The sequence below is a fragment of the Centropristis striata genome, chromosome 8 (assembly GCF_030273125.1).
Source record: "Centropristis striata isolate RG_2023a ecotype Rhode Island chromosome 8, C.striata_1.0, whole genome shotgun sequence".
Lineage (NCBI taxonomy): Eukaryota > Metazoa > Chordata > Actinopteri > Perciformes > Serranidae > Centropristis > Centropristis striata.
Genome location: NC_081524.1, coordinates 10,502,110 through 10,528,153, shown reverse-complemented (window position 1 = coordinate 10,528,153; position 26,044 = coordinate 10,502,110). Strand labels below are relative to the sequence as shown.

The following is a 26,044-nucleotide window of genomic DNA, read 5'->3' as shown; positions in this document are numbered from 1 at the left end:
AAAATTATTCTTATTATAATGTTTTATTATGATAGATTTTCATTATTATTATAAGACGATGACAGGGTCGAGTTGCTTGTCTTCATAAAAAGCATGCATGTTTCCTTTCTCCCTCCTCTTCATCTTAACGTGGTTTAATTTTCCCGATAGAAATGTCCCGGTCAGTTGGTCCTCCTCCTCCTCCTCCTCCTCCTCCTCCTCCTCCTCCTCCTCCTCCTCCTCCTCCTCCTCCTCCTCCTCTTCAGTTTCTCCGTCCACACACTCCTCTCTCCAGTTACCTTTGGGATGTAAGGCTTACAAAGAAATAGGTGTCCTTTGTTGCATCAGCTCTCGTCTCATTGTGAGTCCACCTCTGAATCTGTTTCTCACCATTTTTGAAGAACTCATCTCGCAACCAAAAAAGTTTTTGATACCTGAAAAGGAACAGATTAATAGATATATATTGTATTATTACGCTCATCCCTCGCTGACTCCCTGGTCAGTTTGTAATAAGGAGTCTCCTGATGAGCCAGGTACTCAGTTGGTTGCCATGGAAGCGGCAGGCCCCTGCCCTTCCTCCTCTTCCTTCTCCTCTCGCGTCTGAACGAGGCTGGAGGTGACATCGGAGGATTTCCGCTCTGTGATTGGCTCTGCCGGCGGTTGCCCCGGACTACTGCCACCAGAGGCATCCCCTTGTTGCGTAGGCGGAGTCAACGAGGCTAACTCCGGCTCCATGCACAGTGTCACCTCTTCCTCCTGATCAGGACAGACGGAGACACACAGAAGGTTCAGTCAACTTAATCCGCTCACAGAAGCTGTTTCGACAGAAGTTAACATTAATAATTAACCACTGACACATAAATAAAGGTCCGTACTGGTGATTGTGCAGGTTTTATCCTATTAGCTACAAATCTAATATGATTTACATTACTGCAAACTGACTTCCAAAGCTTTATAGACTGATTTCCATTCTTACAGACAAACAACATAAAGGTCAACTGAAAGACTTCCTAGATTTGCTTTAGATTTGACCTCCAAAAGATTACAGCGTCAGAATTCAACCCCAAGACCACAGAATAGACTGTGTAAAAAAGTACAGGTTACCACCATGGCGTCACTAGTTTGTGGACTACTGGTTTTGAAGCCTTTAGTTTGGCATTTTGACCGTTGCCATCTTGGCTTTGTGGAGCATGAAGTTACCATATTTGGAAGAGAGGGTGGCTCTGACTGAGAATTTAAGGACACAATGTCCACCTATAGCCGACTACTGTCTCCTGGCTATGAAGTGTGAACTCACTGCTAACAAACTTAGCTTCCATAAGTCAAGGTCAACCAAGTTCACGGCTATTTAAATGTACACAGTGCCATATCCTGACTGACAGGTTGCCATAGTAGTGACTTGTCAATCACAGGCTAGCAATGCTCTAAAGTATACCCTCCTTTATCGTCTATTTTACCCTAAATGGGACCATAATTTGACTTTAAACTGGCGACTGAGATGATAAGCTCATTAGAAAATTGTTTACTGAGGTAATAAATCAAGTGAGAAGGAGAGTCATTTTTTCATAGACTTTCTTTACAGTAAGGTTCATCCACTTCTTTTTTAACATGTACAGGTGCATCTCAATAAATTAGAATATCATAGAAAATTTTCTTTATGTCAGTAATTCAATTCAAAAAGTGGTAATAACACATTATATAGATCCATTACACACACAGAATGAAACATTTCATGTCTTAATTTATTTCATTTCTTCTAATTATAATGATTATGGCTTACATTTAATGAAGGCCTAAAATTCAGTGTCTCAAATTTTTTTTTACAAAAGACAATTTTAAAAAGTATGTATAATATGGAAATGTTGGCTTCTGAAAAGTATGTCCTCAATACTTGGTAGGGGGAATTTGACTTGAACTACTGGAAATGTACTTTTCCATCATATTCTAATGTATTGAGATGCATTTGTACAGTCTTTGGCCAGGACAATTACACATGGTGTTCATGCCTGCTGTTAAGCAAGCATCAATAATTTTACAAAAGGGTCAAATAGCCTGATTAGTTGTTGTTTTTTTACATCCTGGATTAATATGGAGTATTTTCTTTAATTATGTGATACATTTATTTAGCCTATTAAATGTGCGGAAAATGTATCTGATTCTACAGTAACTAGTTTGTTTTGTCTAGCTAGCACAAACCCCCAAAGATGTTACATTTACAAAGATATAAATATATCGGTAAAACTGAAGGATTCAATTGAAAAATAATGAATATAAATGCTACATGATTTGTAGTTAAAAGTAGTTTTTTTCCAGTGCTCTGGCACACTAAGGACACTAAGGATGTCATTTTATGTAATGTAACCCTGTGTTCACCTCACCTTGACCTCCTCTTCCTCCTGCTGCTCCAGTAGCGGGGAGTGTTCTGTTCCCATCTCCTCTGCAGAGGGGACACAGAGGCTCGGCTCCACCACCGCCGCCACACCCATGTAGCCTCCAGCGTCCGTCTGATAAGCCTCCATCTGCCCCGTGTTCCACAGATCCACCAATGGTGGGTGAGCAGCATGGACCAGGCTGTGGATGGTGCTGTTGGGCGTTGCTTGCAAAGAGTGGTTGGCACTGTGCAGCCTGTGCTCCAGCGACTAGAGACAAGGTGAAGAGGAAGAGTCAGAGGCAGATCTGAAGGCCGTAAAGGACAGACGGTGTCGTATGCTGTACAGACGGTAAAGGCCTTGAGGCAAATTTGTGATTTGTGATATTGGGTTATATAAACAAAATTGACTTGTCTCGACATGTCGTGTCAAAGGTGACACAGCTGCAGGCAGCTGACAAAATTCACAAAGCCTCATGTCGACAGTTTAGGAAGGTAGCACAGTGAACTGTTTACAGTCTCTGACTGTGACGGTGAATGGAGGATATGAAGAATGAAGAATGCTGCTTTTCTTTGTGCACAGAGATCTGGCTTCTTGTTACAACTTGAGGCTTTTTTAGTCATGCTAAGTTTATGATTATCTGAAGAATCAACACAAGAAGATAATTTCTGGAGAGCAACTCTCCATTTAAACCAAATGAATTATTAATCTGCTTTCTTCTCCATATTGTTTGTGTTAAATTGTATGATCCATTTTGTACACACATTCTACATTTCTCATATATTGTGCACTTGAGGTTATGCTCATAATTAATCTGAATGTATAATGAATACATTAGTGTCTAGTTATTGACAAATGTTTCTTATAATTATTAGTAGATTATATTCTCCTTTACAGGAATATTATTGTCAATTTAGAGTAACATATCAGTTCTTTCGAAGGAACTATGAACCTGAAAAATCTTTATGAGACAAAATATCAAAGTAGACTGGAAACTGCTAATGGTGATAGTGTCTGCACTAATCAAGTAGACAGTCAACTGATTTTTTGTTTCGTTTGTCATAACCATCTAATAGACATTTGCATTTTTATGAATATAAAGTAACTGCCAATTTGTGTGTCTTTTCTCTCAACAAGGGTCCATTCAAAGTGAAACTTTACCAGTTTTTAACCGACTCTGTGCCACTGCAGCTCGGGCACCTGCCTCCCTCTGAGCTTGTTGCTCATTATCCAGCAAAAAGCCACCCATTTTACCCTCAAGTGAGGAGCTCTGTGCTACATTGACACAGAGCTGGTTGAAAACCGCCACAGACTTAAGGGATGCGTCACGTGCCCTGGAATCACTAATCCACTTGAGAACGATGACTTAAGTACAGGTGCTGTCTCTGTGGACTCATCAAGTTTGCCATATCTTATTGACTTGTTTTTGTCAGTGTGTCATAAGCTTTGAGGAGGAGGATCAGTATCTTTCTCTGCCATGATTTCAATGTCGATGCAGCACTAACTTTTCCACTCAACATTACAATGTTTCCTTTTAGCTGATTGATCACGTCCATCTTATTGGTTTTCCAAAAGCTTTATAGACCTCGGAGTTACATAGTTTTCTAAGGACAAAGACAATCATGAAAATAACCCATATTAGCTGCAGGGGTTTTACACAGCAACAACGCTCTTCTGAACCACCTGATTCTTAGGGACTGCTCAGGTTTGTGGAGTGATGTAGAGCAACAGTAAACATCTCAACTCCATCATGTATTTCACCCGAATGCCACTTCACCTGTTGTTGCTGATACTGCAGGAGCTGCTGTTGCTGGTAGTGCTGGATCTGTTGGATCTGCTGCAGCTGTTGTAGCTGGTTCTGCTGTTGGAGAGTGAACTGCTGCTGCTGTTGCTGCGACAGGAAGCGTGCCGCCGCCTGCCCGTCATACCCATCAGTCCCCATAATGTAGGAGCCAGCCGGAGGAGACGCCACGACGGAGGGATCGTTGTTGATCGGCTCCCAGGCGTCAGAGGAGGAGAGGCAGTAGTGGCCCTGGGAGACGTACGTGTGAGGCCACACCTCCGCTGAGGAGTGATGCAATATCTGATCTGGAAGACATGAAAAGGGGCGGCCGCTGCTATTAGAGGTACTGGTGGATGTCTTGATAACAGGAAGATGATGGGATGTATTTTGAGTAGCAAAAACACAGCAGATTGAATCATCCTGATAATATAATCTTTATAATATTAAGAAAAATAAAACCAGGGCAATCCTGATGTCATGCTGCTATGTCTTTGGCCTTGACTCATAACTTTGCAAGAACTAAACTCCAAATTCATCACTGTAGGTCTGTACAAGTAAGCACAGTTTGACTAACTCAGTTTGCATTTTGGCTTTGATCTGACGGAGGTCCAGAGTAAGGAGGTTTGACTGGGAGCTAAATCAAAAAACTCGCTCACAGCAGAAAAAAAATCTCCACTTTGGCTGAATAAGTGTTATGACAGAAGCTCTCCTTGATGTACAGCTTGAACACTGGCACACCCTCCACTGTTGATTCATCACTTGTGTCAAACTGCATAATGCAGTCGCAGCTCTGGTTTTGTGCAGTTTATCTTTCTCTCAAGAGAAAAGGTATAAATTGGGCCCAAGAGTAAACACAGGCATGCATTTTCACCCTGTGCTAAGAGTTTATTTAACTAAAAAAGGGGGTTCAAATACATTATTAAAATGTCATATCCTTAAGGACGTTTATCCTACAACAACAAAATGGCGATTATAATAATCTGCACCTCTAACTTCATAAGAAGAAGCTTGTGCTGTGGACTAAAAATGTCCAAAATCATTATTAATACAGATGCAGTGTCCAGGTTTACCTTTCAACAGTCCATGTTGGGAAGTGTGAAATTAATAATGAGTTTCCTCCCAGCCTGGAGAGAGGAACAGTATGTTCTCATTACTAAGCAACATGACACATGTTAGGCTGCATGCTGCTTATCTGCACCTACACAAGCTCTCACATTGGACACAGCTGCTTAAATGCTGCCCATGCATGTATTATAACGTACACTAACCCTTGGGCATCCTTAGGGACATTTTTGACTTTTCAATTTTATATTTTTCAAAAATTCTGGCTGTGTAAATGCATATGGCATACATTTTGGCAAGAGTGGGTTTTCTTTTCATAATACTGCAAGTTCAGCTCAACTCCTATAATAATTCTATAATAAACTGTGCAGCTATAATTCAGTCACTCAGACCCTTAAAGACCAAAATGTTCTCATTAAAACCACAATTTCTGATCCCATGGCCATTACAGCATGAAATCATGCATTCTGTTTTATCAGACTTTCAATGTAGAGCCCTGGCTTCAAATGTGTAGTTTTTATTATTTCACACCAAATTGAGCTATTTCCTCATGCCCCTTTGGGGCAAATACATGCCATTTTCCTGGTTTCCACTGGGGTTATTGCTGCTGTATTATAGAGCATCAAAATTAATGTTGTTGCTAATCAGTGGCATATCCTATTAAAAAAACCCCTAACCATAGTAACCATTTACTCACAACACTATTAGAGACTTTTTCCTGTGAATGTCTCCATAGAAAACCAGTTCATAATAATGCAAATGCAGGGATTCCACCACCTGTGTTATCTCATTCAGCATTAATAGTGACTTTTAGTGACTAAAAAGATTTTTGGGATTTTTTCAATTAAAAAAAAAAAAAGAGGTCAGTCCTACACATAGTCTGTATGTGACTGACTGACTGACTGACTGACTGACTGACTGACTGAGTTGACTACTTCTACATTTGAAGCGTGCGCCTGTTTTCAAACATGTGAGTGGCGCATTTACGTTTGTGCAATCCACACTGACTCCGTCTTCCGTCGCGTTATTAAGTGAAGCATAATCTGCATAACAGCTGTCTATGTGTTTTGAAGTTAGTAACCACGTGTTAACTGATTAGGCTCCCAGTTTGCGGTGGTGGCCGGTGCCTGTCTGTCAGCAGCAGCTCAGAGCTGAGCCAGCAATATTTTTCATGTCGGCTTCATGGAAAGAAATCAACAATGTTTCTATGTATTGATTGATTGATACATTGATTGATTGTATATCCCTGCCCACTGTAGTGAGTGAGGGGAATCTTCGTGGAGTGAAACAGCAACACAAATTGGGAGCAATGTGGATGCAATTAATATGTTGTAACACATATACAGCAGGTTATATGTGTGATTTAAACATATGTCTATGCAAAGAAAACACTTCACTGAATGATAAACTTGACGTGTAAAAGAGTCCAGTTGCTCATAGTATAGTCTCAGTCCGTAAATACATCTTAAAAATCAACCTTTTTTTAACTTCTATTTATTTTGGGAAGGTTCCCCCTCTCTTTTTTCAGGAATGCTCTGATCATATTCACACAGTTGGAAGCCACTGAGCAGTTGATCGAGGGCATCTCAGTGGTCGTAATGAGGGAGGGAAAATCACTGCTCGTTCACTTTCCCCACCTAGATTTATCCTGCCGATCAAGGGATTGGACCGGCAACCTTCCAGTCAAGCTTGCTTTTCTACCCTTTAGGCCACCACTGCCATTTAGCTTACACACACAATCTTAGCCTCCATGTAGAGATTGTTCTGCAACACAAGCCACTTTGGGTTTCAGCTGCAGTCATAGTTCTTTGTAGTCCTTTACCTCGACTGGTGATGCTCTCCTGGTTGACCTCACTCAGATGAGCCACACTGCCCTGGTTTGATCCTGACCGCGGGCTATCTCCATCCATCGATGACCATGCCATGAGTGTCGCCTCCGAGATCGCGAACTGCTGCAGGATACCTGAGGTCATGATTCAAAGGACAAGCCAGGGTTATTATGAAGACCTGCAGTATAATAAATTAGCTGAATAACTGGCTTAAATCCCACAAAGTGAGGTGAGGAGCACATAATTCTGCTGATGACAATTAACAGGCTCTGTGGAGCGCCTCCCCCCGTCTGTGTGTGTTTCTGACCTGCAGTGAAACGAGCCTCCTTCTCTCCATCACTGAGGTCGCTGTAGGCGTCGTTCTCCATCCGCCGCTCCTTTTCCCGTTGCTCGGTACTGATGCGGGGCATGGGGACGCCCCCTGCACCAACCGTGCTCATGCCCCAATTTTGCCACTCGATCATGTGAGCGACGCGACCCTGGGCCATGGCTGTGGGCTTGGTCACTCTCTCCTTCATTGTACGGCTCACACCTGGTGGAGGTGAAGGCGTGGTACCGAGGAGGGAGCGAGAGTCAGGGAAGGAGGGAGGATGAGGATCGCAAGAGAGTGAAGTGAAAGAAAAGAGAAGTAAGAGAGGAGAGGTTGACACGGGAGTGATGAGAAGAGTTGAAAGATGAGGACCAAGAGGGAAGTGAAGCAGCAGGTTTGTTGTTTGGAGATATAGTGGAGGATTGACAAACAGAAAGAATGGGAAGAGACAGACAAAAGATCGAAATGTTATCATCAGGTATATAACTGTTGTTCAGTCGTGGATGGTGTAATGAAACTACGGATGGACTGTAGGATTAGACTGAACTGGTGTTGGAGGATCCACGCTGTCTCCTAAAGATAACGTCTGGGGAGAAATAAACTGGGTTGGTGTTGTTCTCCTCAAAGGTGATGCCATTCATTTAATTATTTCTTTACAGTATGATTGATAATTACCACAGAGGTGGACTGGAAATACTTAAACTATACAGTCATGGAAAACATTATAAGACCACCCTTGTTTTCTTTAATTTCTTGTTCATTTTAATGCCTGGTACAACTAAAGGTACATTTGTTTGGACAAATATAATGATAACAAAAAAAGAGCTGATATCTAGTCATTTTCCATGGTTTTCTTGATAATGATTTTTGTTATTATCAGGCATTAAAATGAACAATAAAATGTAAGAAAACAAGGGTGGTCTAATAATTTTTTCCATGACTGTATATAAATATGTATGATTATCAGTGTTGGGGAGTACAGAACAACATGATATATAGTTATATATCATATAATATAGTTATATATAGTTATTCAACTATATTATTATTTGCGTTTCAAGTAGTTAAATAAGTAGTTAAATTACTTTTGCGTAATTTTGTGCACTCCCTAAACTATAAACAGAAAACAAAAGCCTGCTGTGAAGGCATGCTCTGATGCCTGTGTCAGGCAGCTACCACAACACATTTGACCTTTCACCTTTGTAAAAAGGAAGATACACCTGCCAAACATTTATTAACAAATATTCAGAGAAATTTTGCATGCTATTTTACAACCCTAATTACCTTTGTTGTTGTTTTTTTAACAACGTAGGTTGAACTACTTTTTTTTAAGTAGCTTTAGTTAACCAAACTGGATATCTCCCTGGCGTAGTTCAACCTCTCCCAGTGTGAAGTAATTGGTAGCTTGATTGATAACTCATCCAAAGTAGCTTTCCCACTCTGATGATTAGTTTTTGCCCATTTATCCTTTTTTGGAGGATAAGAATATGAATACCTCTGGGATTTTTGGAGCACAGAAATGGAACTTAAAAAAAAGAAAGAATATTGACTATTGGCAGCTCCAACAAAGATAAACCAGTCAGTCTGATCCTACTATTAAAATGCCTGAAGTTTAATGAGGGTCTTCATGAACATGGATTATGAGAATAGCTAAATGACGAAAGGTTGTGGAGGTGACATTCGTGTGTTTAATGAGACTAAACCATCGTCTGTACGCACGACAGGGAGGAGAGGAGGGAATGGAAGTGTCTTGTCTGACAAATGTGCATCATGGCATGGAATAGGTTAATTGGGGTGAGGTGGCTATGTGGCATGAGTAATGAGAGGTTGGCTTGTTGACATGATAGCTTTCACACTTCTGTTAAACTGTGCTGGCTAAGCAGAAAAACTGCTGTCTTTCTCCTCACTGTCAGTCTGAGAACTTGACTTAAAAACGCTGCAAAGCATACATCTTTAAAAGAAGAACTTTCCTGCTACCACGCTGACACCAGCTGATATCTGTTAAGTGGCTGCGCTCCATGTTTCATTGGACCAACATATGATGACACATACTGTAAATCCCTTGTTGTATGATTCAATCTGATGGTGGCGCATGGAGATGGAATTTATGAATAAATTATATGAATAAATTACAGGACAAATCTGTACCACACCACACAGTGCAGCAGCTACACTGCACTGTAACACATTAACTGCACTGCACAAAACAGCTGGATGAAACCAAAAACACTGCACTACACTGCACTGAACTCTGTTTAGCACAACACGGTTCAAAACATCCAGACTTATCAACCACATCCAGACTTCACAACCACTTAACATATAAAAAAACTACACTTCCCACTCACCACTCACCTTTTCTTACAGCAACAAACTGTGTGATGATGCACTATGTGTGTGTGTTGTGTTTTCAGGCTGAATTCATTCCATCAATGACTCAGGAGGAGCCATTGACGAGTGTTATCACAGTGTGGAGAGGAAGTGATACAGGGGAACCCGTTTCGGGTACCATGCTGACTCCAGCACCCGCTGAGGGCCGAGCCAACATGGGGTCGATTTACCAGTTACAGCACAGACACACACCTGACACACCTGACAGAGAAGACTTAGCCAGAGCCCCGATGCCATAGGCGTTTGAGTTCCTCTTGAGCCGAGGCAGGATTGACGTGGTGTCTTCCATAGACAGCTAGAGGGAGAGAAGAGAGAGGAATGGAGGAGGGGAAAAAAGTGTGGAGAAAAGGGAAAGTATGGGAAGTGTGACAGGGCACACACAGACGAGATCGAGACAGTGTGTGTTAGGGGGGTGAGTGGAGAGAAGTGATGGAGATGTTGGGTTAATACAAAAGATCAAATCTGCATTACCCAAATCCTGATTCCAAGTTAACTTTTTTTATTCCGCAGCAATAAGTCATTCTGATTGTGCTCACTACTGTGTAGGATAAACCGACTGTAAGGCAGAGGTGGAGGAGGGGGGGTCGTGAGGGGGGAAAGAGGTCATGGCTGAAGGGTGAGTTAGATCAAAAACAGGTGACAGAAACAAATAAATAGAGGAAGAAAAGTAGTAGTAGACGAAGGAATGGTGTCACAACACTTACATTGATTCCTTCCCATGAAAATTCTGAACGTCCATGCTGAGGAAGAGAAATAGGAGGAGGGAGGGATGGGGAAAGAAGGAGCGGGAAAGAGTAAGAGAGTGACAGGACAGAGAAAACATTGACGTGCATGGGAGGGGAAATGGGAGACGACACAGAAAGGAGGGACAGAGAGGAGGGTTTGCACATCGGACATGCAGAGGAAGAGAAGAAAATTAAGGAAAAGAAAAAGGAGAGACAGACAGGATTTTCCAGGGACAACGAAGGCAAGAGTCAAGGACCGGAATGACAAGGAGAAGGGAAGGGGATTAAACAGGGATCAGTATATTTGCTTAGTTATGTATAGCAGAGTGAATACGCTACGGATGAATGAGTCTCCTCTCTGGTTACATGTGCTGCCAAAAACACTGAAAGCCAGTGGAAAATCGAGTGTGAGGGAGAGAGATGTCAGTGCTGTGTCGAACGGTATCTGATGCTGCAGACAGACAGGGGACTGGGGCTATCAGGAGGAAGGGGAGGGGGTGTGTTTATTAGTGTGTGTTTGTGTGTGTGTGTGTGTGTGTGTGTGTGTGTGTGTGTGTGGAGGCAGATGCTAGGGACAGAGCAGATAAGCAGCAGGCTCCACCAGCATTCCTCTCTATCAGACACTAACTAGACTGGGGGACACTGGTGGGTTAATGGCTGTGGTGAAATGTTTTCACCTTCCTGCCATTCTGCCTGGACAGTCAGGGCCTTAGGAACTTAGTAAATAAACAAGACATTTATTACACATACAATCATGAAAAAATATATTAGACCATTTTTCTCTTCAATTTCTTGTTCATTTTAATGCCTGGTACAACTAAAGGTAAATGTTTTGGACAAATATAATGATAACAACCATAATAGCTCATAAGAGATTAATTTAAAAGCTGATATTAAACTCCTATGAGCTATTTTTGTTGTTATCATTATATTTGTCCAAACAAATGTACCTTTAGTTGTACCAGGCATTAAAATGAACAAGAAATTGAAGAGAAAAATGGTCTAAGAAAACAATGGGTGGTCTAATCATTTTTTAATAACTTCTTCTTTCCAACTATATTTTTCTTCACTATTTTGTGTCTCCATTTTTATACATTTGAAACCCTCCAATGTAAACAGCAGTGGTAGAGAAAGTACGCTGATCCTGTACTAAAAGGAATAGTTTGGCATTTTGGAAGATATGCTTATTTATTTTCTTGCTAAGAGTTGGACGATAGCCGTCTTGAGTTAATGTGGTAAATATGAAGCTTGAGCCAGCAGCTGGTTAGCTTGGCTCAACATAAACAGTGGAAAGAGTTAGCCTGTCTCATTGAGTGTATAAAAGAAGTGGATGTAGCCTCCGTGATGACCTTTAGTTTGTGGACTATTATTTTTTAAGCATTGAATTTTTGCATTTTGGTAGTTGAGATTCTGGTTTCTTTGGAGCCAGAAGTGACCATAGGCACGTTTCCATTAGGTACTTTTCCCTCTAATGAGCTGCTATGGGCGTGGCTTGGGAGAGAGGAGAGTTAGCGGCTCAGGTAGCGGCTCCAAAAGTACCTGCCTCAGGTAAGTAATTTTCTGAGCCGCTACTAAGCAGCGATTTTGCGCATGCGTGATTAATTTTCAGACTGGTGCAAACTGGACGCTGAGGGGTTAACAGCTCCTGCTCTGCTGACTGCAGCGGTAAGAGACCGCTGTGGGAGTAATGGGCCGCTTGTGAGTGCTTTGGGACCGCGCCTGCTACTCGTTGAGAAAAGTTGGAACGAGTCTATACCAGAAAAAGTCGCTTGATTTTATCGCTAGTCACTTTTTTGGAAAAGAGTCTCTCTAGAAAAGTCTGTATCGCTAAATACAGCGACAAAGTCGCTAAGTTGCCAACACTGCTCACCCAGCAGTCTGTTGTCACATTCGAACTCTGTTGCTTAGCTGCTACAAAAGTACCATTTATGGAAACAGAGGCCGAGGGGAACTAACTAGTGGGCGGAGCCAAAACCGCTTTCTAAAAAGTATTCAGAAAATACTCAATGGACACACTTCAAATTGGGATGAGAGGGTGGAGCTGGGGAGCTTCATCAACAGAACACTTTTTATTGTTGGACTTTGTGCACTTTTCTACTAATTTCTCTTTGGAAACTAGATGCTTGCTGTTACTTAATGTTTTTATTGTTTTTTGTCAAATGTACAACCCATATTCCAAAAAGTTTTAACAAACAGAATGCACTGGGGTGGGTTTGTACAGTAGGGTTTTCCCAGGTCTTATTTATCTTTATGTTGCTCTCAAGAGACAATAAGAAGTTACTGAATTGAATTCCTTCCATCCCTTTAATAGCCTAGTATCAGTGCCTTAAAATCGTACTTAACTTGAGTTATGGATGTACTTTGTTGCTTATCACTGCTGGTGAACAGACAGTTAAATGTAAAGAACAGGTAATTTAATGCTGGATGACATAATGAGGGAGCGACCACCAGGGTGTTGTTCACTATCTCCATCATGCAGCATGTATCCAGATAGCTCAAGTTAATCGATATCAGCCTCTTCCCGTCCTTTTCTTCACTCCTTCTTTTTCTTGTAATTCTATTCTGTGCTCTCACTTCCTTGCTCTTCTTCGACTCCCTTCCTCTCTTTCTTCCTGTCCCTTCACAGGAGTGGGTCTGGTGAGAGATTTACCACACTTGAGTGATAGAGCAGGTCCGCTTGAAGCAGCTGTCTCTATGTTGCTGACAATGTGTGTGTGTGTGTGTGTGTGTGTGTGTGTGTGTGTGCGTGTGTGCGTGTGTGTGTGTGTGTGCGGTTGTTTTTTTTCCGTGGGACCGAAGGGCATTCTGGGGCACGGTGCATAAATAAATGATGGAATCAGTCCACAGTGCATTTGGTGAAAAAGTAGAGTTCTCTGCATTTAGTCCAAAATGGTTCCCTCTCCTGTGTCCTGTCTCGGAGAGGGATCAGTTTTAGAGCACGGGATCAGTAAAGCAGCAGGAGGGGAGAGGAAGCGAGGAAGAGAGGAGAGGTAAAAGAATATAAGGATGTGCAAGAAGTTGAAGAAAGAAAGAGAAAGTGATGCCTCTGCTGTTTGGCTTTGAACCAGCACTGAGCAGTGACTGTCAGATGGACATCAAGCAACAGACGTCACAGCCACAGCAAACCAGCAACTGCTCGGTCTTCCAGCGACGCCGCCCCATCTCATGAGCAGGGAGGTGTGGTGGAAGTTAAAGGGATAGTATGACTCTTTTGAAGTGAGGTTGTATGAGTTAGTTATCCATAGTCAGTGTAATAGCTCCAGTCGATGACAGTCAGCATGCAGGCAGGATAAACTGGAATGGAAGCAATGAACTTTTTCAACGTTACCTTGCCTTCAGACAGCCCTTACCGTTATCTATGCTCTTCAAAGCTGCCAGACTCCACTGACAAAAACAGTAATTTTACCTTGCAGAACACCATTAAAATACATTGCCTACCTTCCATGCAGAAGTCCCGCCTCCTTCAAACTGACCGCCATCTACTGTCGGTAATAGACTGACTATGGACAAGTACCTCATACAACCCCACTTCAAAAGAAGTCTAAATGATCCCTTTAAGCGACCAACACTGACATGATGTGCACGCTACTACTACACTAATCTACTAGCATAAGCACTGACACCGTGAGTTACAGAGAGCTAGTGGGTGAGCTGCTGCCGCTCATCATGTAGCTGCCTGTGAAACTGGTTTTTAACCAGCAGCCATGTTGTCTCCTCAGGTGGAGTGGCAACAGCCCACTGTCAGAGGAAGTCAACAAGAGGGCTGAGCCAGAGGTCTGGAGACTTACCTGCTCCCCATCCTTCTGGACCGGCACGACATCCCCTGCTGAGAGAGATGTAAAGGAAAAGAGAACAGAGAGGGACAAGGGAAAAGGAAAATATGTTTAAATTCTTTGTATTTAACTAATTTCTCAATCAAACCACAAACCACTGCACTTCTACAAAATCTTCACTAACCAAACATTTCTACCATTCACACTGTTTTGGCTTCAATCCAGAAGATCTTTTCACTCATGTTCTACCTTTATTCCTCTATGGGTGACTCATTTCTATCGAGCTCCTTTTCTCACACTGTCAGTGTCCCTACATTCACAATTCTTTTCCCCTCCTTTATTTAACTAAAAAAAACAAAAACTATATATTGCTCCCCTTAACAATTATGTGACCTAAGTAAGTTTAATAGGGTGTCCACTCATAATAAGAATAAAAGACAAATATAATAACAGTTAACTTATTCTAAAAACTAAAAACAACATGAAAACAAAAATAATGTACAATAAATAATAATTATAATTATAATACTTTTATAATCTAGCTGGTTACCCACATTTTAAAAAATGTTTTTTTTTCTTGGATTATATACAATTAATTTTTTATACTAATAAGAAAAAACAAGATAACGACTCATTAAACCACACTGATAGAGAGGGGGGTTTACTGTCTTTCAAACAAAGTGCAATTCATTTTATCGCCTGCTGTTATTATTATTTACAAGATTTGGGTATTATCATTTTGGTCAAGGTTTCTGGTGTCTGGTTTCTTCAGTGCATGATATGTTTGTTGTTTCCCCCCCCCCAGAGCTTCAGTTCCACCATGCTAGAGAATGAGAACAGGTTGCAGCGGTTCAGAAACGTTCAGATTCACCATATCTGTGATTCAAAAACATTGAAATTCAACGTATCTGTATCAACATTCATTCTAGTGACTGGGTTTCAAGCCTAGAGTTAAGTTCCTCTCAGCCTCTTTAACTCTGATTCATTTACATTCACAGTTCTAACACCACCAACCCACCACCTCCGCATGACCTTGAGTTTATTGTGATCCACCTTCACTCCTCCACCACCAGCAGCATCTAGACAGTTTACATACATTTTTCCTATCAATGGAGTCGAATTGAGAATGCCTTTCTCTCCTTAATGAGCTTCCTCTTACTGACACCTGAATTTAAGTTAATAATGCACTACAAAGAGTCGTTGGCAGATCATAGACAAAGCCAGCCACCCAGCACACTGTCGACGGGAGTCATCTTGAATAGACGCTCTCTGTTGGATAAATGAACATTATTATCCCTCCTCTTTCCTAGCCGACCAAATCCTAATTAAAACATTGGTTTAATTAGAGGGACTGTACTGGTAATTGAGTTTAAACACAGCTTCAGTCTCTAGGTGTCTGCTCTCTGTATCAGAGGGTCTGTGTGTGCAACTCTCAGAGGGGCTAACTCCTGTATCAGCACTCTGTGTGTGTGTGTGTGTGTGTGTGTGTGTTTGCATGCATGCTGCTGAGCCAATCACGTTTTTTTTGCAGCTGCATTTGGCAATCATGAGCGATTCCTCAGCAGCTCTGAGAAAACACAGAGTTGTTGGCTCTCTGGATGTCCAGTGATGTCTGTGACCCACTGACCCAGTGATTCAGAAACATCAGCTCCACTCTGTCTCTGTTGGGCTCTCAGATATTACCCTTCCCTCTGAACTACATCCAGTCGCATCAGATCACTGCGAGGGCAGGAGACGAGGGACAGACTTCATTTCAGAAATTGACCCCACTTTACCCGCACAGTGAAGGGCGTGCCAGATACAAATCAGGACCACCTCGCTTCATTTGTGCAGTTATTACAGATCTTCTCATTTCAGTGGTCCTCTGTAAAGACTGTAGAAGTATCATTATATACTATCTCTGATACATCTAAGGAGTTCCAGGAGTGATCGAGTGTTTCATTTCCCATTTAGTACGACCCAGTTTCCCTCAACCCACTTTGTGTTTTTCCTTCTATAGTTAGTGTTCCTCCCTAAATACCTCTCGACATATACACAGAAAGTACATGAGGTTCCTGTGTGCATAAATAGCTGTTTGGTTGTACATTGCAAGTAGAGCCTGACCAATATGGGATTTTTTAGGCCATTATCGGTTTTATCGAGGGAATTTCTGAACTGGATTGATGGCCTTTTTGACGTGAATTGTATGTCAATTTTACACCAATTTGACATTGCAAAGGTCCTACAGTTGCTTTTTTAAAACATTACTTTTATTAAAGAATATTTACTATTCCTAAACATTATACATATAATTCTAACATTGTCAACTAATACTGGAAATGAAGAAGAAAATATAGAATAAATAAATAGCTAAACAAATATCAGTACTGTATGTTCAGTATCAGTCAATTGCTGACCATTTAAAGCAAAATAAATAAAATAGCAAACTAAATATCTGTGTATGTTCAGTAAAAGTAAATTGCTGAGCATTTAAAAAATGAATAAATAAATAGCTATGTGACACTATTTTTTAAAATTACATTTCCAATAATTTTGTCGGGATCAGTGTAATTTGACCTTAAAGGGACAGTCCACTAATTGTATGTGTCAAAGTCAATATCCTTGTCACAGGGGTACTGCATAACTGCACCAGTAGTAGCTAAATTCTCCCAAATAAAGTCTTCCAGTTTTATGTAGCATGATACAAAACAGCTAGTGTCCCTTTATAAACTCCTAATTAACTTTAACTGGTAAAAATGAATGGCCTACGTCTAATATAAATGGTATTTTACTATTATTATTATTATACTTTTTTAATAATGAGGGTTTTGAAGCATGTGTCAACCTGTTCACATAATATATATACTTTTTCACAACACTTTTTTAGTGTGGGACTGATGTAAAAAAAAAATATATATATATATATAATTTTTTTTAAAGGAAAAAAAGTGAGCCAATCACAACTATGCTCACTGATCTAAAGGACCAGACAGAGGAACGTGAAAGTCTTTCATAATGAAACTATTTCTTCCTGTCAAATTCAATTTGGGCTGTTTTGGAAACATAATGTACTCAAAGAAAAGCACATTAACTTGTGACAAATTAAAATACACCATTCAAGCGCAAATCCCAGCCCCAATCCCAACAAATGCCAGCTACACTGCCAATTGTTGTTTTTTACATTCTAAGTGTTTTAACCATGTTAAAGGGCACTAACAGCTGCTGGTGACAGCACTCGCTGTTCTGCTGCAAATCCACCTTTTTGCTGTTAAACTGTGAGAGACTGTGTGAGTGTGAACAAAGCGTTCCTGAAAAGCAAACAAACAGAAAAACTAGTTTGGATCAGCTGATGGTCACATCCTAAACTGCAGGAATGAAGAAACTACTTTGCATCATGACTTGCCATTGTCACAGAGGGTGGACACATTAATATTCAATCGCTTCTTTCACTATTAAAAATGAACTCTGTGTGACCTCGGAAAGATTTGTCAGGCGTGTTTGATTTTTGGCACTGTGGAGTGTGGTGTGAGGTGGTTACTTATGGGCTCATAGCAGTTAGACAGAGAAATGTCTCGTTTTCTGCCTGGGCGGGAGAGAGTGTCCCAGATTTCTTCCCCATCTGGGTTAAAAATCTGCCCAGCAAACACAAACTGTACACAAACATACAGTATATGCACACCCACAAACATCACAGCAGGCCTACAGCAACATACCATGTAATACACAGAGACACACACACAATGACACTCCCTCTCTTTCTCTCTTTTTCTCCCTTTCTGTAGCTTTCTCAGTCTCACCCCTCTGCATCCTTCAACCTTGTTTGGCCAATTAGCAGATTAGCATTCACTCTCCCCCCACATGAATCACAGTATGGCTCAAGAGTTTTCTGGACTGCAGCAGTACAAACCACCACTGGGAAGCCCTCCAGCCTTTACACAGCAATGGACCAGAAACATTAAGTACAGTGTGTGTACCTTTGTAGCTGTATAATCTAGTGTTTGTGCCTCATATGAGATTACATCAAAGCATGTGCTATTTGTGAAGTGAGCCACGAGGGCTGGATGTCTATATCATGCTATGATTAGTCAGAGTTGCTTATAGTTCTCAGCATATCTGTATGGATGATGGGTCAGTAGTCATCATCCAGGATCTCAGTGGTTTCTTAAGCCGTGGCACGCTCTGTATTTCTGCACCCGTGGAGGTGATGCTTTTGAGCTCTCAGCAGCACAGTAAGCGAATGCGTAATTCTGCTTCTGAGAAGGCAGGCAGGATTCCTCCTTGAGGAAACAGCAACAACAACAGAGCACATGACCAGAGCTCTGAGCCAGCTTTTCCTCCCCTGGCTCTCTCCCTCCTCCCCCGCACACACAGCGGTGCAGCGCTGGATACCCCCCCTGCGGTCATAGGGGAGCAAGGCTTAGCTCAGCGGAGGAGAAGGAGCGAGAAGGAGTCAGAGAGGAAGGGAGGGAGGGCGGGGAGAGATGGAGGAGAAAAAAAGAGGGTGCTGTGCGGCCGTGCGTAACGAACAACCAAAGATCTGCAGCGGCTGCACTGTCAGCTCCAGCTCCGACTGGAGTGGCTTGACGGCTCCTGCTGAAGTGGGAAGCGTTTGAGCGTCATCTGTCTTTTTGTACTCCCTGTGCCCTGCAGCTATAACGCCGAAGAACCAGGGGCGCTTGGTGCTTGTTTACCATGACAGCTGCAGCAAGGCAGGTTGCCACGATGGGGCACCGGCTTGGATCGCAGCCCTCTTGCAGCGGTATGTGCAGATGTCGGGTTACTGAGCTCCAGAGTTCAGCAGCTGAGGACCAGAGCCCAGATGGTTGAGAGGGTACGGTCGAGGAAAATTGAGCTAAGTGAGTCTCAGGACATAATCCACATACACATGCAGGGGCTCTGACATACACTTAAACAGGCACTCCAGCACAGCATGACTTACTGCCATTAACTTGGTGGAATGGCATTCCCAATCTACAAGCCCCTATCGCTGGCAGGCCTGACACAGCTCATTAATCTGTTCTGGCATTAATGTGGCTGCCACCCAGTGCAGATCTCCATCACTGATGCTGGGTAAATAGGTTACAGCAGTCACTGGCGCACTACCTAAAAATCAGCATGGACCGTCTTTGCAAAGGCAGCTGCAGCCCAGTGTCATCAACCTGATCACCTCCATAAACATCCTAATGGCCTGCTAAATATATGATGACTATTTAGACTTGAAATGGAAAAATAATACTGGTATCTCATTCTGTTTAGATGAAGGGAAGAAAACCTGCAGTGGCAGAGAAAATCAACCAGTTCGTGTACAGCAGACAGCATTGTATATGCAGGAAATCTTTATTTTCTTGCTATTTGGTATTCAAAGTAGTCCTCCCGTCTTTGAGAACATGGCCCTTTTCTTTATCAGCACTGAAGTGGTTAGTAGCTTCAGATAACACGGAGACAACCGGTTGCACACTAATGCTGAGTGCACCCACAAATGCACATAAATTCATACACACTCTCTCGCACACGGATCAAATTGTAGAGATGAAATTCTCTCTCTCACAGCATTATGTTTCAATTTCATGACACACTCTGTGGCTGAGTCACATTGTTTACAAAAACGCCTGCCATCATGTGCCCACACACAGGCCTCTTACTTTTGATCTGTCACATCCACGTACAGGCTGAAAATGATATGTGCAAGGGCGAGCGCACATACACGCACGTATATACGTTTCAATCAATTCCTCTTCCATAATGATCCAGCCTTGCAAGCTGGCACCCAGCGACAAGGCAAACCATAAAAGTACACAGCAGAGAATATGACACATAGGCGCTCACATAAATCTGTAGGTAAAGACCGGATGGTATTAAAGCTACAGTGGAGTCCTTGGGTGTATACACACACATATATGCTGACACACACTCACACAGGTAAGGGTCATCAGGTCCCAACTTGTCTCTGAGGCACTACATCACTGAGTCATTCACCTTGTTCATGTGTACAAGGCTTTTCCAACCTGGACAGAAGCCAATCAATCAGCCTCCACCTCAGTCTGCCACATTTGCCAATTCACTGCAAACTGACAAATGCAGGACATGGTATCAGGTGTTTACTGGATGTGTGTAAGGGTAAGGTGTTGGCAGGGGTGCTTTAAATTTGACGACAGGGAATCCCTCTCTGAAATGGAGCAGCAAGAGCAGAGTGATGGGACAAAGTGGTGAAGCAACAGTGGTGCCTATATTATATTCACACCCACACATGGGCCTACATGCATTTAAATATAGCAGCAACACACAATCATATAAGAGGCGGATGTAAACTTGAGGTCAAACAAAGGTCCATGTATGAAAATATAATGTATACACATGAACATACAAGCACTGAAGCTGAGGATTGCACTGAAATTAGCTATATGTTCATCTCTTTTTTTCAATATCTCGGCAAATAGAAACATGAGGAAAAAGTCAAGTTCTCAAATTCTCTTAATGTCTAAACACACATTGCCGCACAAGAACTTAAAGGTTTAATATGTAACTTTTAGACCGATGTTGTACATTTTGTTGAGTTGTGCACTTACATTATCTTATATGTTTCCAACAATTTTTAAACCCAGAAAAATCTGCAATTTTAACAGTCCATTTTATTTGGTCACCTGTCTATGGTATCATATCCCCTTTGTGCATTAGTGTTGCAGTCATCTGCCAGAAGCTGTCATAAATTGACCTTTTATGCAGTTTTAAGCCACATTTTCATGATACATTTTTTTAGATCCTGGTTGTTTCCTAGCTGTATATTTAAACTGGATAAAGGATTTTAGTGATTGGTCGTCTGCAAGTTATCAGAATAACAAGCAGACCAAATGGAAGCAGCAGGTTGGCCCGCAGCCCCTCCAGAACATCTGCTGTCCGCCAAATGGCATCAGAGAAACACTTGTTTTTAAAGTGAAACTGCTTAATTCAGTGTTTTTACCTGTTTTAATCACCTGGTCTGTATGCTCTGCAGAGGAGGAGACTTCCATGGATAATTCGGCTCATGGGAAAAACCTCCTGAATGATGAACACTGAAGGAATCTTAACTGGAGACTGCAATGATGGTGAAGACAACAACTCCCATGATCCTATGCTACTTCACCAAAACCACCAAACTCTGTTATTATACTCTTTTGTTATTATTTGATTGAGAGACCCCTAGCAAAAGAAAAGTACACATTGTGCTTTGTACATCAAATAACCTAAAATGGGCAAAGTTTATACTTTCAATCCTCTGTGCTACAAACACATTTCAGTCAGTAGATACATACGTACACACACACACACACACACACACTAACACAATTGGCTGTTGTGCTTATTGAATCAGTAGGAGGTGTGTAAGCAGTGGCATCTTACCAAAGCTAACTTCGAGAAAGTGAAGGGAAAGTCATCTTCGAGGTGGCACAAACAGGTGAGAGTTGTCATAACGTCCCACATTCATATCTATAATTTCACCACTGCTGCCTGACCCACAGCAGTTATCTTCACACTGCACACAATGCCCTAAATTATGCCGTGATTAATGTTTCCAGCACTCACAGGTATAGTGTGACCTGGTAAGTGGATCCAGAAAAATGCTTCTGATGTGCTTTTAGCACAATTATGGGTAATAGCATTATCAACACTGCATCTAGAAATGTAATCAACATCATGGTGCCGTAACAGAATTACTAACACTGTGTTTGGCAGCTGTGGAAATTTGATCTTAATGAAGCATATATAAGCTGCACTGCACACACGAGCTGAGTCACTGACAAAAATATAGTATGTGGTTATTTTGCAGTAAATCTTGCTGCCTTTTCCTCGCTGATGAGGTGAAGAAGAATGTGCACCTCCCATCGACTGCTTCTCAAGGCCCTTTGCTCTCTGAAGGGGTGATGGATGCAGACATCTCATCGACTGTACATCACTGTGTGTATTCACCTGAACCAGTCAGGGTGGTGGTGAGAGCAGCTCGGCTCAAGCAGATGTTAAAAAAGTCAGTTTAAAACATAGCACAGTGAGATAAGGATTTATTTTCAACAGTTTGAAAATGCTGAAGCTGAAATTGAACTAACCATGGTATTGATGCCAGCCCTTATTTTCAACCTGTGTCCAAATTAACATGCTCACCAGCCACCATGATGCTGCTTTTTTGGCCCATGGTTTCTAGCTGTTGTTGTTGTTGTTTATGTCTGGGTCTGTCTGGTTTAAGGCCAGACACGGCAGGCAAAACATCATTTTTTAATGCACTGGTCAATTTTTAGATTCCGTGCTATTTTGTTCCCATAACATGTCTTCTTTCAGACTAGTGGAAAGAAACATCTAAAATACACATTTAGGTGTTTATTTTACTACATTTTGTCTATTTGTATCTGCAAACATACATGCACATAAAAGGCAGTTTTCTCAAAATCAGTTTTCTCTCATATTCTGAGCCAGAACTCTCAACTTCAGTGGCACGTACAAACACAAAACTTTTCTATCTATATTCTGCAGGTTTTTGCAGAGCGGTTTGTTCATATATCATTCAAAGCCTGATTTATATAACATTTTATTCTGAAAAATATTGATTTCTTTTATTTTTTTATGGCTGTTGGCAGTGTTTTGAGATTTCTGGAGTGATAAAAAAAAGATATTCAAAATTCCCTCTGGAAAAGCCTTTGGCTCTGATATGTTAAGAAAATGAAACAAGAATTTTGAACTTGTCTCTATCCAATGTTCAGATTTCTGTTCAGAAAATGTATGCAAATTAGTACATAATATTTGTTAAGATGCAGGCATGTTTACAAAGACGTCGCCGCTAATTGGGTGACGCCTCTGACACACCCACCAAATGAGAGAAAACGCTGGAAAACAGTGCACACCATTATCAGATTTAACCCTGTATTGTCTCCCCTACAATACATTAAAACCATCAGACCTCTGATAACAAGTATATCTTGGATAATATGTTTTCCCTACAGGGAATAAGACAGGTTTCTATTAGTATTGCTATCACCTAAAAGGTACCACTCTACTATATTCAGGGTCACATCCAAAACAAACCTTGCAGTATGTACTTCCTCTACCTGCTGGGTACAGATGTATTACACTGTGGCATGATTTCTGCCATACTACAGAAGTGTGTGGGTACAAACAGATATCTGGGCCTGACCACGGAGCACACTCCCAGATATGATGGAGCTGTGAGAGATAGTGTTACCGGAGGGCAGACAGATACATCAGGGCTACTCCCGTACAGAGACAGATCCAGTCCTGCTGCTGCTGCTCCTCCTGTTGAGCTCTGTTTGGCAGCGTGGACTGCAGTTGAGAAGGACGATCAATAGCACACACTAAAGCTATCCTCGCCCAGGATAAACACAACCACGCCTCGAGACTGCTGCTGCTGCTTCTTATGCTTGCAAGAGAATCCCAGACTCAGGCACACAAGCTGCTCTGGAAATCTTCCTTCTCTTAAGTACTGTTTATTTACACGTTCATGTTAGATTACAGTGCACACAACTCAGGATAACATTCGTATTCCCATAAGCAGATGTACAATCTTGACTACATGTGACTGTCAGAATAGGTTGTACTTTGGATGTGTACTGCATGTTCTTCTTTATCACATCACTTATCCCTGATGAGAAACTCCTATTACTGGAGCAGCCTTAGTGAAATCTTGAAGCTTCTCTGATCACTTAAATATAAAAACAAGCATCAGTATTCAGGTGGCTCACAATCAGATTAATGTGGCACCTTTCCAAAGCCTCCTGTCCTCTTCAATCACATTATTTTCAGCAGCTGGAGTCGCTGAGCTTTGTAAGGTCTCCTGTTTTGACCTGTGTGTTGACAGAGGATCCTCACTTCCTTTCCCGTTCTGTAACGTGTCAAATACTGTAATGTGGACGGCCCAAGCTGGCGTAACACTGTTCCTGCTGTATTCAGTTCACACCTGCCTTCCTAAGTGTGTCACATGCTGTAGTACTCCTTCCTCTGCACTTGCATAGATATATTTCACACTCTGAACCCCACTACCCGCCACTGGGTTTGAAAGGCATGTTTTCTTTTAAAGAATAGCCAAAATTACACCATTTATCACAGCCAGAAACTGTCAAAATATAAATTATTATTGTTGTTTTTCAAATTTCTAAGAAATCTAAATAGAACAATCTAGGAAATAAAATAAAATTTAAATCAATTTTAAGCTTAAAATAGTGATATTTCATTAAAATCACTTTAGTCTATATGTAACTTTAAATTATTTTGCACAAGCCAGATGCTGTTATATAAAAAAAACATTAAATAGCTGAGACCAACAGTCATGTGACAATAAACTGCAAAACTTCAACTGAACTGCAGGCTGTTTACACAGAGCAGAGAGGAGAGGACAAGAGAGGTCATATGTGAAGGTTGTAAAGTTGTAAAGATGGTTGTCAAAGAAATTCAACTTGCGGTTTTTCTTTTGTGATTGATGATGATTTATGGTTCTGAAAAAAGACATGTGAATGTGATTCCATAGAGGTGCAGGACTTTTATATTGCAGTAAAAAATGAGGCCATAGTGAGTAAAATGTGACAAGAGCAAAAAAAGGCAGTGAGAGTGCTTGGGGTTCAGAGGGTTAAAATCCTCTTCATCAAGAATTTAAAATTCTTTTAAAAAAGAGGGGAAAAACCTGCACAAGCACACAGGAGATTCAATCTGAAACCTAGTTTGACATTCATGACCCCTGGAAAGGTTATGCCCTTTTCAGAGTGACGTAAAATATGTGTTCAGACCGATGCTTTGCCTCGAAAATGTTTAAGAGCCTGATGTGCTAAGTGGATCATTAATATTTAACACCAGCGGAAGTCTGTGTTTATTTTTACCTTTAGAGCGTGATTCATGCTACATACCAAGGCATGCAGGACCTGAACATCCACTGCAACGTATCTCAACTACATTTACGCAAACCACCGCAAGAAAAAATGATTATTTATACAATCCCCCTCAGGCTTTCCCCACTTAAAAGCAGTCTTTACTTAACATGTCATCTACGGGTTTATCTGGGAGAGCCCTCACCTGAAAACTCCCATCAATCCCACAAACCCTCGCCTGCACGTATTCGCCCCTCCCTCTCCCCCTCTCTCTCCATCGCCATCCGTCCGTCTCCCCTCCTCCCTGCCTGCAAAGAAATTCTTCCTTAGCTGCTCGTGTCTTTATCCCCCTCTATCCCCTATTATTCATGCAAATAATAACAAACTGTGCAAACGCCCCTGACAATGGCATTACCCCATGTCTCTTTTTTTTCCTTTTTTTTCTCCAAGCCATACCGCCCTATAAATAAGCACTACAGCGTTTCCTTCTCCTGCCTCTCTTCTCCTCTCCATCCCTCTCTGCCTCCTACTCACACACATATACATACTGCCAAACAGCATCATAAATCAAGGGATGGGAGGAGGGAGGGAGGGGAGCAGGGAGGTGGGGGATGCAACCACACACACAGTAGCACATTTTAACACATATTGTCTCTGACATCTTGCCTGTATTCTGTGCATACACCTTCTGTAAACATAAATCTACACACCTTGCTTGCACTGAAAGAGAAGCAAACACCTCACACACACACTAGACACACTTATATACATTGCCGGTCTATACATAGTCTCCTCACACGAGCCCTGGCTCCTTCAAGACCCCCATCCTCCTCCTCAGCCTCCCCCCGCCCCCCCACCCAAACCCCCCTCTAGCCCGCAATGAGAGAGAGAGAAGAGAAGCGGGGCTTACTCAGTGTCCTGGAGCCGATGCATCCCATGGTGTATTCACAAAGGCCCTGGATACAAGCGTGGAAGTGTTACCCAGACACCGCGCATTCTCCCTCTT

The 26,044-nt window shown here is 41.8% G+C and overlaps 1 protein-coding gene across 2 annotated transcripts; it reads right to left on the bottom strand.

The window, feature by feature from the left end:
• Nucleotides 1-204: 204 nt before the first annotated feature.
• On the bottom strand, nt 205-26,044 carry fam131bb (family with sequence similarity 131 member Bb). 2 transcript variants are annotated; one of them, XM_059339512.1, is made up of 8 exons: nt 25,949-26,044; nt 14,237-14,274; nt 9,916-10,018; nt 7,330-7,554; nt 7,016-7,156; nt 4,126-4,436; nt 2,358-2,618; nt 205-735 (listed from the first exon to the last, which is right to left on the bottom strand). In XM_059339512.1, exons 1-8 carry the CDS (start codon nt 25,974-25,976, stop codon nt 517-519), a joined length of 1,326 nt encoding a protein of 441 aa, XP_059195495.1. In that variant the 5' UTR covers nt 25,977-26,044; the 3' UTR covers nt 205-516. The 2 variants fall into 2 exon arrangements, with proteins under 2 accessions (XP_059195495.1, XP_059195496.1); XM_059339513.1 differs by having other exon boundaries at nt 9,925-10,018.